The sequence below is a fragment of the Lepisosteus oculatus genome, chromosome 10 (assembly GCF_040954835.1).
Source record: "Lepisosteus oculatus isolate fLepOcu1 chromosome 10, fLepOcu1.hap2, whole genome shotgun sequence".
NCBI lineage: Eukaryota > Metazoa > Chordata > Actinopteri > Semionotiformes > Lepisosteidae > Lepisosteus > Lepisosteus oculatus.
In genome coordinates, this window is record NC_090705.1 from 2,153,272 (window position 1) to 2,169,260 (window position 15,989).

General features: G+C 42.6%; 1 protein-coding gene across 5 annotated transcripts in view; it reads left to right on the plus strand.

Moving 5' to 3' along the window:
• snx13 (sorting nexin 13) overlaps nt 1-2,697 on the plus strand; it is a 45,067-nt gene extending 42,370 nt beyond the window's left edge. For all 5 annotated transcript variants that reach the window (XM_069194735.1, XM_069194737.1, XM_069194738.1 and 2 more), the window contains one exon: nt 34-2,697. In XM_069194735.1, coding sequence (XP_069050836.1) covers nt 34-281 — 248 coding nt within the window. In that variant the 3' untranslated portion in view covers nt 282-2,697. The remainder of the gene's footprint in view (nt 1-33) is intronic.
• Nucleotides 2,698-15,989: the final 13,292 nt, after the last annotated feature.

Consider the following 15,989-nt stretch of genomic DNA (forward strand, 5'->3'; position numbering starts at 1 on the left):
TTGCTTTGATCCGTCTTGTCTTCTATTTTACAGACGAGATGAAGCACATCATTGGTGCCGAGACCACTAGGAAGGGCATACTGCGGGTCTTTGATATGTTCCAGCACAATCAGCTGAACAGGAGGCTGGTGTACGTTTTCCTGGAGGGATTCCTCGAGACCATGTTTCCGCAGTACAAGTTTCCCGAGCTCTTTATCAAGCTGCACTCCCGGTCGGAGCGGATGCAGAGGTACAGCCAGAAGTTGAAGACTACCCAGGTCCCCTCCTTGCAAAAAAGGTGACGAAGCAAAATCATCGCAAGGCTTGTGCCCTGCAGACACTGCAATGTCCGCATCCAGAGCAGGTGAACAGTTGGGACACGCTTTGGGAGAGTTCAGGAAACGAGTTCAGGAGATCGGCGGTGAAGGTACCCATGGACAGCGATGTGCTCAAGACGTGTCAGTTCACCCCAGCTTCATTCTTACACAAGCACTGTTCGGATAACGTCGTAGCATAGATAATTTATTTTATCGTTATGCAATATTCTGAAGCACCAGGTCTTCACCAATCGAAGAACTGTAAATCTGTAGGACACTTCAGAGCTACTGATATCAATTGTAAATGCTAATATTAGTGAAGATATCTCTGAAGGAGACAAATGATATCCCTGTGGAAAATTCCTCAGACACCCCACAGAGACAAGCTACAGAGCAGCTCAGGGGAAAGCACAAACACGTTTTATGTTGAAGATTAAGTGGAGGGAAAATAATTTAATTCATGTGTAATATCCAATAACTTAGAAACATGTAGGTGAACGTTCTGAGATAATGTGAACTGGAGAATGGTATATTTTAAACTAAATTGGGCTATTGGGCTGTTTGTGGCCCACATTTTGACAGGAAGAAATTTCAGTGGTACAGTACAGTATTTCCACTGCTTCAAAGTTGTCCATTTGATTAAATTAAATAAAGTAGATTCCTCTAAAGATCTGTCCTTTATTCCTTATCTGGTTGCTTTTCACAGGGATAACTCAAGATGTTTTTTTTTTAAAGGGATTGTAATTTGTACAAAGAATACTGTCATTACAAAGGCAGAGTTTGCTTTTAAGTGCATTGTATGTTTTGTCCTGTGTTTTAACTCTGTGCACACAAAACACAAGAATTAATAATAACCAAATAAAAACAGGGCAATGAAGAGAAACTGCTGGAATTTTAGACTTTTCCTCAGTGGCCCATTTGAGAAGGAGAGAGGAAGAGTAGAGATAAGTACCTTTAAATGTTCCTTTGACATTGCTGATTTTTCACTGAGCATTAATATGACAACCAAAGCAAACTCACCTGCTACTGAGTATTTACGATCCTGTGGTAATGTAGGAAAAAAGCAGGCTTAGTAGCGCTTATCACAAAGTAAGCTGAATCACATCCTTTTCCAGAGATGACTGTGAAAGCATTTGAATGTTTGTAATGGACAAAGGAGAGGAAAGGATACTACAGTTTTTATAAGCATATTGAGATATGCCTTGTAGAATGTACTTATTTCTGATGTAAAATGTCCCTTTGTATCAGTTTTGAGCCCTGCTAAATCATTTCTGCACCTTCAGATGCACCATGAAAGGCACTATATAAACGTTATATTTAATATATTAGCCTTCGAGATGTGATTGTAGGATGTAAGATGTGTTCAGCGCTTAAACCAGGGAGTGCTCTTAGGTCAGATAACTGTGCCACTGTATAATTAAGATAGATTCAGCCTTAATCTTTTCAGTCAGAGCAGAAGAAATTAAACAGAGATGGCACCCCTGAGAAACCCCTACATTTTTTTGAAAGTGTAAAAATTGTAATACCTGTTATTTGAAAAATATTCAGTTCTTGGCCTAGGTTCTTTATAGAATATGTAATTTTGTGCAATATGTTCCTTTAATGCATGTGTATTTAAATTGTATTTTGAGAATTTCAATGTTTTAAAATGAAAAACAAAAATGGTCTTCTGGAGCCAACGACTTACATTCCGTTGTCATAAACTTTTATTTAAGGACTTGTTTTATAAGTCTTGATATTTACTCCTTGTAACACTCACATATTAGCGATGGACTTTGTTCATCTGAGCATGGCTTATGTACAACAGGGGGAGTCTGAAGAGCACATGGCAAAATATTGACGCATTATCAAAATGTCAACATATACGAATCGATACATGAGAGAGTTGGAAAATGAGAGGAGGCCCTCTGGCCTGTTTAGCTCATTATTGTCAATTGTCATTATGTCTTGAAAAGTCCTGCATCAAGGGTGTTTCAGTTACTGTAGTTTACTGGACTAGGTGTAATTAATTAAATCAGGCAGTGGCCCCCTCTGCTAAGGTCATACATGCATTCACAGCCTAAGTCACTTCATGCACTCCGATTTAACGGCAGGCAGCCATAGGTCATCAAGTCCCCTATGATGCAGGATTTTTTTATCCTCTGTGTGTGTATATATATAAATCTATTATAATGAATTGTGCATATCATTGTACAGTATGTGTCAACAGTGTGCCTAATTGTACTGTCAATTCTATTTTCTTATTTTTCTTTAAAGAACAAAAGTCAATCAGAATGTCATGGTCATTTTTAATAGACGGAAAAGAACTCTAAAAATTTAGAGTGTTTGCATTATGCTAATAAAATGTTCATTAGAGCAGCTGAATACAATATTACACTAATAAAATGTTAACTCAAACTTATTGTGCTTTGTGGTGTGGATTTTCTGTAAGGCGTACATCAAGTGTTAATGTGTGTTTGTCATTTGTCACCCTTCAGCATAGATTTTTTATTCAATAGCAGTACTGAACAGTTATTTTTACGTTATACTCCTATTTAACAGCACATTATACAATTTCTGCATTTATGTGTATGTCATTCAGGGAGAAGATTTAAGCTTTTAGATAAACACCTCCTGATAATATTTTCCTTTCGGCTTCCAAGAAACATGTCTGTATTTGTGCCAAAATACTATTTTTCCAAACTCAAGAGTACTGACAGCGAAATGTATTGAATAGGAAATCAGTGGGGGCTGTAAGAGGGGTTTGATCTGCTTGTTGTCTAGACTGGGAACCAGGATGTGATTGTCTGATGAAAGATGTCCTATCTGGCAACTTATTTTCCCTGTGATTTACAGTTGTCTTAATAAATAGCACCTGGCTGCTGAATTTAAAGAACAAAAACAAAACAAAACTGTACATCACAAAAATGTTCTGAAAGTCAAATAATAGCGAGGGTGCCCGAGATACAGCTCGACACCTGCAGCGTTGAAAAAGCAAAATAAACCATAATTCTGCAGGGCTCTCCCCCGGCCTCCAGGTCCCCAGCAGCTGGGTCCTGCCGGGTGACACGGCTTTCATCCTGTGATGTATAATATCCAGCTGTTAGCCATTCATCACGCGGGCTGCCTGAGAGTCAGTGGCCTCTGGTTGCTCGACGCACATGGCCCCAGTGCAGGCTGCCCCTCTGAGCCCCAGCTCTTCCCCCAGAGCTGCTCGATCACAAGGGAACTGTCCCGGGACGCCTCAGTCCCTCTCCCTGTCCCGGTGCGCCTCAGTCCCTCTCCCTGTCCCGGTGCGCCTCAGTCCCTCTCCCTGTCCCGGGACGCCTCAGTCCCTCTCCCTGTCCCGGGACGCCTCAGTCCCTCTCCCTGTCCCGGGACGCCTCAGTCGCTCTCCCTGTCCCGGTGCGCCTCAGTCCCTCTCCCTGTCCCGGGACGCCTCAGTCCCTCTCCCTGTCCCGGGACGCCTCAGTCCCTCTCCCTGTCCCGGTGTGCCTCAGTCCCTCTCCCTGTCCCGGGACGCCTCAGTCCCTCTCCCTGTCCCGGTGTGCCTCAGTCCCTCTCCCTGTCCGGGGACGCCTCAGTCCCTCTCCCTGTCCCGGTGCGCCTCAGTCCCTCTCCCTGTCCCGGTGCGCCTCAGTCCCTCTCCCTGTCCCGGTGCGCCTCAGTCCCTCTCCCTGTCCCGGGACGCCTCAGTCGCTCTCCCTGTCCCGGGACGCCTCAGTCCCTCTCCCTGTCCCGGTGTGCCTCAGTCCCTCTCCCTGTCCCGGTGTGCCTCAGTCCCTCTCCCTGTCCCGGTGCGCCTCAGTCCCTCTCCCTGTCTTGGGACGCCTCGGTCCCTCTCCCTGTCCCGGTGTGCCTCGGTCCCTCTCCCTGTCCCGGGACGCCTCAGTCGCTCTCCCTGTCCCGGGACGCCTCAGTCCCTCTCCCTGTCCCGGTGCGCCTCAGTCCCCCTCCCTGTCCCGGGGCGCCTCAGTCCCCCTCCCTGTCCCGGGACGCCTCAGTCCCTCTCCCTGTCCCGGGACGCCTCAGTCCCTCTCCCTGTCCCGGTGCGCCTCAGTCCCTCTCCCTGTCCCGGGGCGCCTCAGTCCCTCTCCCTGTCCCGGGGCGCCTCAGTCCCTCTCCCTGTCCCGGTGCGCCTCAGTCCCTCTCCCTGTCCCGGTGTGCCTCAGTCCCTCTCCCTGTCCCAGCCCCAGCAGCGTCTACGCTCACGTCCGTCACCACGCCTCTGCTCCGGGACTGTGGGAGGAAACCCACACAGGCTCGAAGAGAACACACAAGGTCCATACGGACAGCACCCCAGGAACTGGACCCAGGGCCCCGGTTGGAGGCAGTAATGCTACCACTGCGTCACCATGCCGGCCCAAGGAGCATCATGAGCAACAAGTTCAATCCGGAGCCTAGAGACATGTGAGGTGTTGTGTTTGGGGGGATAAAATACCATTTTATTTCATTAGACCATGTGAAATTCAGATTAAAATATGAGTCTCAAAATGCCAGTTGGAGTTCCCCAGCTCCAAGTCATTCCTGTTAAAAAAATAACCAGAGATGTACAGAAAAGGCCCTATTCCTCTGTGAGAAAACAGGTTAGAGCTCGGGTCCAGGAATGGCGCTACTGTATATCAGATACAATCATCACCAGGCAAGGAAAAGAGAGCAACAAGGAAGAGGATAGTGAGCTCTAACCTGCAGGTGCTTTTGGTCTCCGTGTGTAAAGTGTAATAAAAAAGTTACAGGGTCACAGGGCCAAGAAATGAACTCAAGATGGCACCTGTTTTCACCATCGCGATTTCTTTTCCTTCTCACTGCATTTTACACCTCTTAATTGAATTTGTCACCAGGCCTCCCTGCCCCTCCCAGCTGCCCGGAGTGAGCGCGCAGCCCAGCTGGTGTTATCGGGAGCTTAGTGGGGTTTAGGGACAGATCCGAGCGAATTACCGAGGACGCAGCCAGCGGCGCAGGGCTCAGTCTCCCACTGCCCGTCTCACCTCCCAGCGGTAACCCGAGCCTCCGCATCTGAAATTGAGAAAGCATAGCTGGAATACTTTCACAACACCGTTACCCCCCGTCTAACCCCGCCGTCTTGGAATTAGAGAGCCTAGGGGAACAAAGCAGGCCATTGACTGGAGCTGCCAGTACTGCAGCGTTTACAGTGATTCCGCTTAGATGGATTTGGATGGGAAAGACAGAATGTCGGAGTTGTGCTCATATCTGAGATGTTTTCAGAAACACGTTTGCTGAGCAAACATACTTGTCGAACAGTATCTGTTAACATCCGACGAATGCACAAAAAAACAGTGAGCAGAAGTTTTGTCATACTGTACATGCACGCTTCTAATTAGATTTATTTTTCTTATTTAGGTGACCACAGCCCTGCACGGATAACTAAAAGCTCAATTGACAATTACATCATATACTGTACATCACATGAAAATGGCCAGTGATACTGGAGTTTCTCCATCTAACATTACTGGGTTTCAGCAATGAGGATCACGTTTTTTAAGTCGGACTACTTTATTAGGAAATAATTGCTGGATAAAAATACTTTTTCGGAGTCCCACTTGAAAAAAAACTGAGTATCGTGCCTCATTGAACTGTACTGTAATGTGTTCCTATTTTAGAAGACGGTTTGTTAGGCTGCTTTGACAAAACAAAACAATATGATTTTTTAAACCTTCTTTGCTTTATAATGTTTGGCACCTTTAGCAGTGGTTTTCCAGAAGAATTTCTAAAGATGTACCATAGTTGCATCTTTAAATCTGTTTTTACCATATATTTCAAAAACGCTGTTTTGAAAAGGATTAACTTGTTCGGAATGGTCACCTACAAGACAAACTCCATCACGCTGTCTGCTCATAGAACCGGAGCGCCCCCAAGTGTTCTGTTTGTGAAAGTGTTCATGTTTGAGAACGTAACTTTTGGCTTTTTACCATATCATGAAAAAACTTGTATCTTTTCGTGTGAGTTAAAAAAACGGAATCTCTGTTTTCTCCCTGATTAAAACTCGGACGTGTTTAAAATGCCATATTCCCAGCGGATCTTTTTTTTTATTATTAAATCATAGCTATAAAGTGCTTAAAGATCCATCTACCCGCTTGTAAAAAACACTTTGCCACAGTGCCACCTAACATCCATCCGGTTCTGTTTCTTCCAATGGCACTTCTCGCACAATCCTGATTTGTAATACAAAGCAACTAGAATAAGAGATAGTAGCCCTTTTCTTTTGTTACAGCTTGTCGGACGGTTGTTTTTTTGGGACACAAACACCACACTGTTCAGGCTGCTGTCCAGAACAGTGCCTTTTAGGAAGAGAGTAACATTTACTGAGTTTCATGACGAGAAGCAATTTGGATTTAAGGCTAAAATAAATAAAGACAACTCTAGATTCCATCTTAAGCCTTAGTGTTTGACACATGTGGGCTCATATACCCGACAGCTCTTCATTTTTCAGCCAGTCGTTTTATCACATTACTTTTAAGATATCTCATCATAACTCTTTGACAAGTTTGGAATCAACCCAGATATTCATAGTCCCTCAGAATGGTATTCAATCTCTTCTCTGACTGGGAATATTGGGTCTGTGAGGCCTTTTTACACTCCAGCATGTGCAGGATTTTTCCTGGAGCCCTGCCATCTTGGCATGATTGCTGTGTGTGTAGACTAAGGTATTCAGACTGTCTCTACAAATTATATTCTTGCGCCATCAGCTGCTCCTGCACAGATTGCCTATTGTTTCCATAATATGCAACAATTGCTGGTCTCACTGTTAATGCCAGCCACTGCCAATCCTACAGCAAACAGAGCCCTGCGTGTACCGATCAACATTCTCACACGCTGTACTTCACTGAAACCTGCAGAGCTCCCATTCCTGCACCAGGCTCAGATGAAATACCCAGGTGGTTTGAGCGAGGTGACACATGCTTTCCAGCTCTGGGTCATGCAGCGCTCAGCACAAATGTCTGTACGTTGGAAAGCGTAAATGTGTTGAATGGCACAGCCAGACACAAAGACCTGGAAACCTAATAAGAACTGAATCCGTCTCTTCTCAGCTCTCATTGGTGTACGTAGGGGGCATCTATTTTTATGTTCTTTTATCATGAGAGGTGTTTGTACCCATTCTTGATAAAATATTAACTTTCCAAGTGTTATTGTCACCTCAGCAGCTCCTGTATTTCCTTCCCTGTTCTATTAGTGCCACCTGTTCAAAATGAATAATCTCTCCTGCTTATGTTTAGTAGTGCTAAGGTGGGTTAAAGCTTGACTTCAACGCTTTTTTCAAGTGGAAGCTTTGAGCACGACCTCTCCAGGGGAATATGTGGAGGGAAGAGAGGTTAAGAGTGGTCCCGATTCATGCTTCTGCTGAAGGACTGTAGGGAATTCATTCAATTAAACGTGTGACCCACTGGGAGGCGGGAGAAGAGCCAGTCTTGACACAGCTTTTTGACCTGTTCCCACACATTGAAAGCGCTGAAGACAAAATTATCTTCTTAGGTATTTGTCTGTTTCCACTTAAAAACAGTGGTTTTAAAGCTGTTTTTTCAGGGCATGTTCAATCCAAATCATTCTAGTCCTTCTTGTCTGGTATAGCCAGAATATCAGATTTTAATTCAGTGTCCCAATGCTTTTCACTGTATAGTAAGTAAGTCTCTTGAGGGGGAACGATGTCCTGTCCAGACTGCAGCTCTACCCTGGGGCTGGTCTCTGGTCGGCGCACGTGGGTTTGATGGCTTCCTTCAGTGTGATGACCTTGCAGTGTCATGGCTTCTGCTCACTGCAAACCATTCGTAGGCTGAAGAGGCTGTGGATAAGGGATGGGTAAACACAGTCTCATAAACAGGTTAGTCATGAATAATTGATTCTTGACAAAAATGTAAAAGCTAGAGATTTATACAGATAAAACGATGCTCACTACCTCTCAAGCTGGGGGCAAAATGGCACAACTTATTAAGAGAATGTGTTGAGTATATTACAGTACAAACCAACTACAACTGAAGAGCAAAGCCATTAGAAATTGACGGCTCATATTGTTGTCCTTGGCTCTGTCTCAGGAATCTGTCCCTGATTTCAGCAAAAAAATACCAGACAGTAAGATGTGCTCAGCACACACTTCATTAAATCCATTGGGTCCAACAAAGCACATTCATTTTAGATTGTGCAAGTGTTGAAAGAAGAACATTGTACAGCCCTCTGCTTCTTCTTATACCATTTTAACTCCCAAACATTCTGATAAGGAATTTGTAAAGTCTTGTTGTTATTATTATGTTTTCATTTCCAGAGCTTATATTCAGGAATGAAAGAATGAAAAGAAGAAATGGTTTCTTCGCCAAATAAAGTTTTTCCTGAGCTTTTTGTACGAGAACAAGATGTTGTGCCTCAAACACATATCATTTATTTATCCTCTTGCTACTATTGTCATTCATTATTCATTCAGTCTCCTTGTCCCCAGTCATCTTCAAGGTCACGTTGTTTGTGCTCTCTGTTCCATGGAGGCAGAGGGTTGGAATGCACAGCAACAGCAGGTACCAGAAGTCAGTGTGACAGTGTGCAATCTGGAGCTGTTTGCAGTATTGGATAGTGGAATATACTATAAGCACTTTAAGGATTAAGTACTAAAAGCACTCAAGACAAAACTGACAAGGAAACAAGAGGTGCTATTCATAGGCCATTAATACAACTCCTCTAACAGTCACTCAAGACAGGGGTAGTATCTAGTGACTGGAGAGCTGCTAATGTAGTTCATCCATTAGAGATGACAAACTTTAACCAAGTTTAACACACAAGTAAGGCTTATTTCTACTACAGTTAGGGAAACAATGGTTAGAATTAAACCAGAGGAGCACCTACAGTATATGAAAACAATGCCCTAAGGGATAGTCAATAGTTCTAAAAAAGGAAGGTCTTGCTTAACTAAAAAGTTACAGTTCTCTAAACTACTGTAGCAACGACAGTAATAGCAGGCACTGGGTGGCAGGCATTGTAGTTCGTTTCTTGAAACCTGAGAACCTTATTTGGTTCTTAGAAGACTTAGATGATAACTCTGATGCACAATGTTCCAAAATACTAATTGGCCATAAATAATTATACTGTGCAAGATATCATTTAAGTTTTATAGGTCATTTAATACATTTCATGAATAAGACCATAATCATCCAAAATAAGATTCTTTGTACTGCTGTTCTTCAAGCTCTGAACAGTGCATTCAGGTTTAACCTCTACGGTCAGTTAAACAAATTGCTAGTTTGGAACCTGTTTGTGTTGAAGGAGCAGAAGTATCCGACCGATTGGCTGGGCGTTGTATTTTGTCTGTGAGGTATTTGTTGTTATGGCAATGTTATGGTTACCATTGTGATCATCCTACCAACTTGTCTTGCTTAGACTTCAGTGTTTGTTGTCCATAGTTGAAAGTCAAAATGAAAACCACAGAACTGTCTTTTAAAGAAAGGCAGGCAATTCTGAAACTGAAAAAAAGAAAAGCTCAATCAGTAACATCAACAATTTGCAATATACTGAAGAAAAAAGAAACCACTAGCGTTACTACCAATCAAGACTGGGTCGGCCAAGGAACACATCTGCAGATGATGACAGAGAAGAAGGGTTGTCAAAGAAAACTCTAAAACACCCGTCAGTGAACACAACAACCTCCAGTGTGCAAGAAAGAAGGCATCAGAATTCACAGTTCACGGAAGATTACAAAGCAGGATTACACAGACAAGAATGGAAACCCTCATCAGCACCAAGAGCAGAAAAGCTAGATTTGAATTTCAGGCATACAAAAATGAGCCAGGAGAGATTTGGAACACAGTTTTAGGGACATGTGACACCAATATAGACCTTTACCAAAGTGATGGCAAGATTAAGGTGTGCAGAAGGGAACTGCAGATGCTTAAGTGAACACCACCTCATCTGTGAAGCCTGGTCGACGTTCACTGTAATGTCATAGAGTGAGCATGCATAACCACCCCTGGAACTGGTTCACTGGTCTTTATTGATGATGTACTGTAACTAGTGATGGCAGCAGCAGAATGAATTCTGAAGATTACAGAAACAGCTTAGAAGAAGAAAATACTTCCATACTTAGTGGGTGGAACTTCATCATGAAGTAAGAGAATGAAGCCGAACATCCAGCCAATGGACTGATGTTCTCCAGAAGAAAGAGTGGAAAATCTTAGACAACTCAAGTCAATATTCAGTTTCAATTGAGCTGCAGTAGCATGCTACGTGCTGAAAAAACATCAGAAAGTATGGGATATAGAACAGAATAAAATTCAAGGTGGCTGCAACACACCATCGTCTCAGATGACAACACAAGGAGTCTGATGAGCTCAATGAGTCGCTTTAAGCAAATGTTACAGATCTGGACAGCATTTGGCACTCTTCATGACTGTCTTCATGTGTGACAGAGAATAGGAATGTGTTTTCTGGTTAGATTTTGGTTCGCAGATATGCAACCAGATACTGACTTTTATATTCTGAAACTCACTTAAACTAGATGTGTCCCAAAGCATGTGACTCACAAACATGGATTTGTTATAATAGCATCAAATACATTATATACACAACATTGTATGTTGTTTTGTACTTACAGTATAATTTAACTACTTTCCTTTTTCTTTTTCAGATCTGTATCAATGATTTAGATTCTGGTATAGGTAGCAACCTCCATTTATGATGGAGAATAGGAATTTATTTTTGCGTAAGGATGTGGGGAACCGGAACAGGCTTCCCAGTCAAGTGGTTGAGGCACAAACTCTGGGCTCCTTCATGAAACAGCTGGATTAAAGTTTGGATTCACTCAACGACTAGACATCTGTGAGCATGATGTATTGAATGGCCTGTTCTCATTTGCAACCTTTTTAATGAGCTTAACATTGACAAGATCTGTAGCCCCTGACAGGAGACATCTATGAATCCTTCTGGACTGGGACTCTCCAGGACGAAGGATGAGGACCACAGCTCTAAATATAACATCTAGAACTATAAAAAAACCAACAGAGCTTTCCTACGTAATCAGAGACTGGCTAATTCTTAAAGACTCTTAGACTCTTAGGCTCTTTTACCCACTGTAATCACCGGATCCTTGTGTATTAGGACCAAGCAACTGTCCTTTTTAATAAAGCCTTCTAAAAGCACTCCTGCCAGTCCTGAGACCACTACTGTGCACATTGCTTTTGTTCTGGCTGAGCTCCCTATTGTCTGTTGAACCTTTATTTGAACTAAAATCAGAATTTGATGGTTCACCTCTGAAACTGTTCAAGCTGCCTGATAAAAAAAGCATAACAACCTTGTACTCTGCATGTTATTGGCAACTAAAAAAAATCTTAGTGATTCGATTAGGTGTTCAATGAAGTAATTGAGAACTCCGCTGGAATGCAAACAGGCAGAAACTGGTGGCTCCAGAACTTGCACTAATCTCGCCTTTGATAATCCTGACAACCTGAAAAACCACTTAGGAAGCTGAGGTCTGCTTGGGACTGTGATCATCAAGCCAGTTTCAGTGCAGCAGTCTTGAGTGTCATTCATTTTAGTAGCATTTCACCAGGTTGGCTGAGTGGAAATGTATCAGAAAGCATTCTTGGTTACATACTGTAGGTTACAGTATATAGCTTTGTATGCTTAAGATCTATTATCTATCTATTAAGATCTATTATCATTGGCACATTATTGACATTCTAATTTTATTCTCGATAAACGAAATTTGTCTGCAATTGTGAGATGAGAATGCTTGTGCTCTGCTGTATGAAACAGCTGGGGTAGTTTTCCCCAGAGAGGAGCCTGACTTTGTGTCATTAAATATGTGCTGATGCTGTCATGTATCATTGAGCACATTACACAGACATCTCAAACGTGTCACAGGACTAAAAGCATAAAATAAATAAAGCACAAAATGAATAAAAAATAAAACATTTGATGGTCTGACATAATAGTGAAAACTTTGTTTTTCTTGCTCTGTGCTGCCTCATTGCATTTAAAGGCTGGACTGAATTACTAATGTTGGAAAACAGCAGTGTGATCAAATCAAAAATAGGAATAGAAGAAATGTTCCAGAAGACAGGAGGACATTTGGCTAATCTTGCTCATTTGCTTGCTTGTAGATTCAAGGATCGTGCCCACCTGTTTCCTGAAGACCCTAAAACCCTTAACAACTTTAGTCTTAAATGATTCTTAGTTTTCACTTGTGTCCTGCAGTTCCAGTTTCAGCTGTTGTTACTGAAGAAAAACTCTGTTTTGACTTTGTCAAAATGTCCATCTGGTCCACAAACATGTTTGTTCTCAGTGTGGTGACACCAAGTAAAATATTTTGGATGTAGGTGTTGTTGGAATTGCATTAACACACCATAAATAAACAGAAATGTGTCCTCTTGTTATGTTGCTCCAGAACAGGTATTCTGTCATATATTCATTGGCAAACCCTCACAGACAGGGATGATTCCTCTATTCCCTACACCCGGTGGTGACCAAAAACAGGATCTGCGCTCTCTCCGGCAGGTGGAGCAGGCGTAGTCTCCGGAGACGTAACCGCGCAACCCGGTCACAGTGAGCTCTCTTCAACGCCCTCACTTTGCTTCCTTGTATTTTAGTTTTTGTTATTATGTACATCTGTCCCTGGTTTCTGTAATGAACAGTTCTATTCGGACCCTATGCAGACGACACAATCCAGGGAAAAGTGAAGAAAACACGGGGGAAAAAGTCATGCAGGATACGGGGATGAAAACAGGGGGCGTGTCCTTGGTGCGCTGGTGTTCGGGGGAGGTGAGGCCGAGGCAGCAATCCAGGAAGAAGTCCAAAGGAGAATCCAAAAGGAGGCAAAAGTCCAAAGCCGGGTGGTCCATCCTAGACAGATGATTAAAAACAGGAACCGGATCAGAACCGGCGGGGAACAGGAACAGAAAATAAAATCGTTTGTCTTGGATGGACCTCCCAGCACTTGGACCCTGGAGTGCGCTCTGGTTTCCTGCTTGAACTTCTCTCGTTTGGACTCGTTTGCCTGCGCTGCCCCCATGCACCTGAGAACACTGTTCTCCATCCCTTCCTTTCCTCACTGTGTTTTCCCTGTAGCCCTTCTCCAGTCTCTTCCAGATTATACCGTCTGACAGGGTCCTAAACTACGCACTTCATGGGAGTCAGGACCGGCTCCCGTAACAGATGTCAGGGCTGGTTAGTCCAGGAGGTTGTGCTGTCTGGACAGAGAGGCTGATCGGAATTTACTACTTAGGATCTGCGCCTGTGGCTGGAAGGTTGTTGGTTCATATCCTTGTGGCCCAGTGGAGTTTGACTAGTGAGCGGCGCTTCGTGGCTCTAAACTGAGGGACTAATCCCCTCAATCCCTGCAGGGCAGAGCCGAGCTGGACGTGTGCCACAAACAAGCATAAAGCAAGGTACTGCGTACAACAGGCAGCAGCTCTACATAATAACGAGCTCTATATCATTTTCTGTTTAGTTTAATTATCCCACTTTCTCTGCACCATCCAGGTCACACTGGAATGCCTGTGTGAAGACACTTGTGATGTATGCAGGCGCTAAACTTTTTTAACGCTCAACTGACTGAAGACAGATTCACTCATTTCACTCACAAAAAGGCTGCAGCTGTAGGACATTGGATGAATCACAAAGATGATAGGTTACTTGGAATCTAATGAAAGGAAAAAAGCAGAACATGCCAAATGCACAAATTCCAACTGACATCTCTAGTTGGGCAAGATATACAGAAACCTCAATGATATTTACAGCAAAAATGTAGAATAATAAGTCTAACATTAAACAATATTGAGCAATTATTGTACTATTATGCAGACTGTTTCGAAACATATCTGAAAGGAAATTAGACAAAAGAAATGTCAAACTTTAGTCACACCATATGTGGTTTTATTACAAGCATTTGGCCTACAGGTCAGATTTGACTTACAAAAATACACAAGAAAAATGAGTAATACCATAGTGCTTTCTGGAATATCCTTGTTTTTATATAAGATGCCATATCATTTTCAATATTATATATATAGTAGTAGGGAGTGGCATGTTACATATAATGTTTGCTATTGTAATCTGATAAATTGCTTCTTTATACAGGCTATGAAATGCTGTAACAGTTTATGTTTTCAGAAAAGAAATGTTTATACGGTTATACTGCCTTTTTTAACTTGTGCCATTTGCTCCAAGGTCCGTAACTCAAAAGGTTAGTGTTTCAGAAGCTTCCCGTCCTCTGCTCCTTTTTTCCTGACAGCAGACAGAACTGGTAGAAGAGAGGCAATGGGTGACTAACGGGTATTTCTTTATTTTGTCTTCAGAGTAAAACCACATAGAAGGGCTAGGGATACAGTATGAAAAGTCCTGGGAGAAAACTCCCCCAAAATCACCTTGAAGCTAAAGAGATGAAACAACATAAAGGACAAAGTAATTATGACAGACAAGATATTATGTAAAACTTGAAGTGAAACATTCAACAGTGAAAGAATGATCAATTTTAAATCAATGGGGATTATTCCATGTTTTTATTGCTCTTTCTCTGTATGTAGAATGCTGAGTTTGGAAACCCCTAGTCCTGAAACAAAAGTACAATATGTAGAGTTTTGCAGCTTTTGCTGTTGGGTTGATCAACAGGACTCTTGGATGTTAGGACTGCAGCCATCAGAAACATACAAAGAAAACAACTTTTATGTGTTTACATTACAACATATTTTTGTGTTTGATTTACAGTGGGGACTGGCAAAACCTACTCTAAACATGGCTGTAAGCAAATGTTACAGATCTGGGTGGCATTTTGTGTCTTTGTGACACGGAATAAGAATGTGTTTTCTGGTTAGATTTTGAATTACAGAATAGGCTTTTAACAAATTAGTCTATTTTTGTTTTGTTACTCAACTTGCAAACATCTGCATGTTAAAACACCACATATAAGTTAAAACAGGCAGATACTAAAAAACTACAGGTGCCTTTATATTTCTATTTGGAATAAATTATTTTATTTTTACTTGAATAATACCATTTAGCTAACTAAAGAGTTTTGCCGGTGCGCTGTAAGATTTCCTTTACTTAATCCGTGCACTTCATTTTTGCTTGTTAAATAACGCAATAACTCTCTGGTGTATCACACTTAAAGGTGAACATCAGTTCCAATTTCTAAGACCAGTTAATAAATCTTGGTAACAAAATAAATTAATTGGCGGTATCACAAAATAATTTTACAAATTCTGAATAAAATAAAAACGGTAGTCATCATGTTGTCGACAGTTTGTGAGAATTGTGACATGAAGCAGCCCTTCCTGCTCACTAGTCACTGCAATGAAGATTATAATTGTGATTGTCACGGTTCCTCGTGGGCTCGTGCCCGCCCCCGCCACTCCACCCTGCCGGTTTGTCCCGCGACACCTGGGGCACGAACCCGGGTCTCCGGTGTAATGGAAGAGTGAACCAGCCGAGTGAGCTGAAGGAGATCTCCCCAAGCCCAGGCGGCTGAGGAGCCTGCTACACGCAGGGAGGGTGATGAGTGCAGTGCCTTTTCATTATCATTATCATTATCTTAAGAAATAAATTCATTAGCCACAAAAAAACACATCCCCATTTGATATTAATTTAATAGCTGGCACACTCGCCTAATGTCCTCGATGGAGATGTGTGTTCATCTGCCTCTGAGACCACCAGCACTGAGTGATAAAGTACCCTAGAGAGAGAGACCTACAGTAAAGTGTGTTCATCTACTGTCTTTCTTTTCTTTTC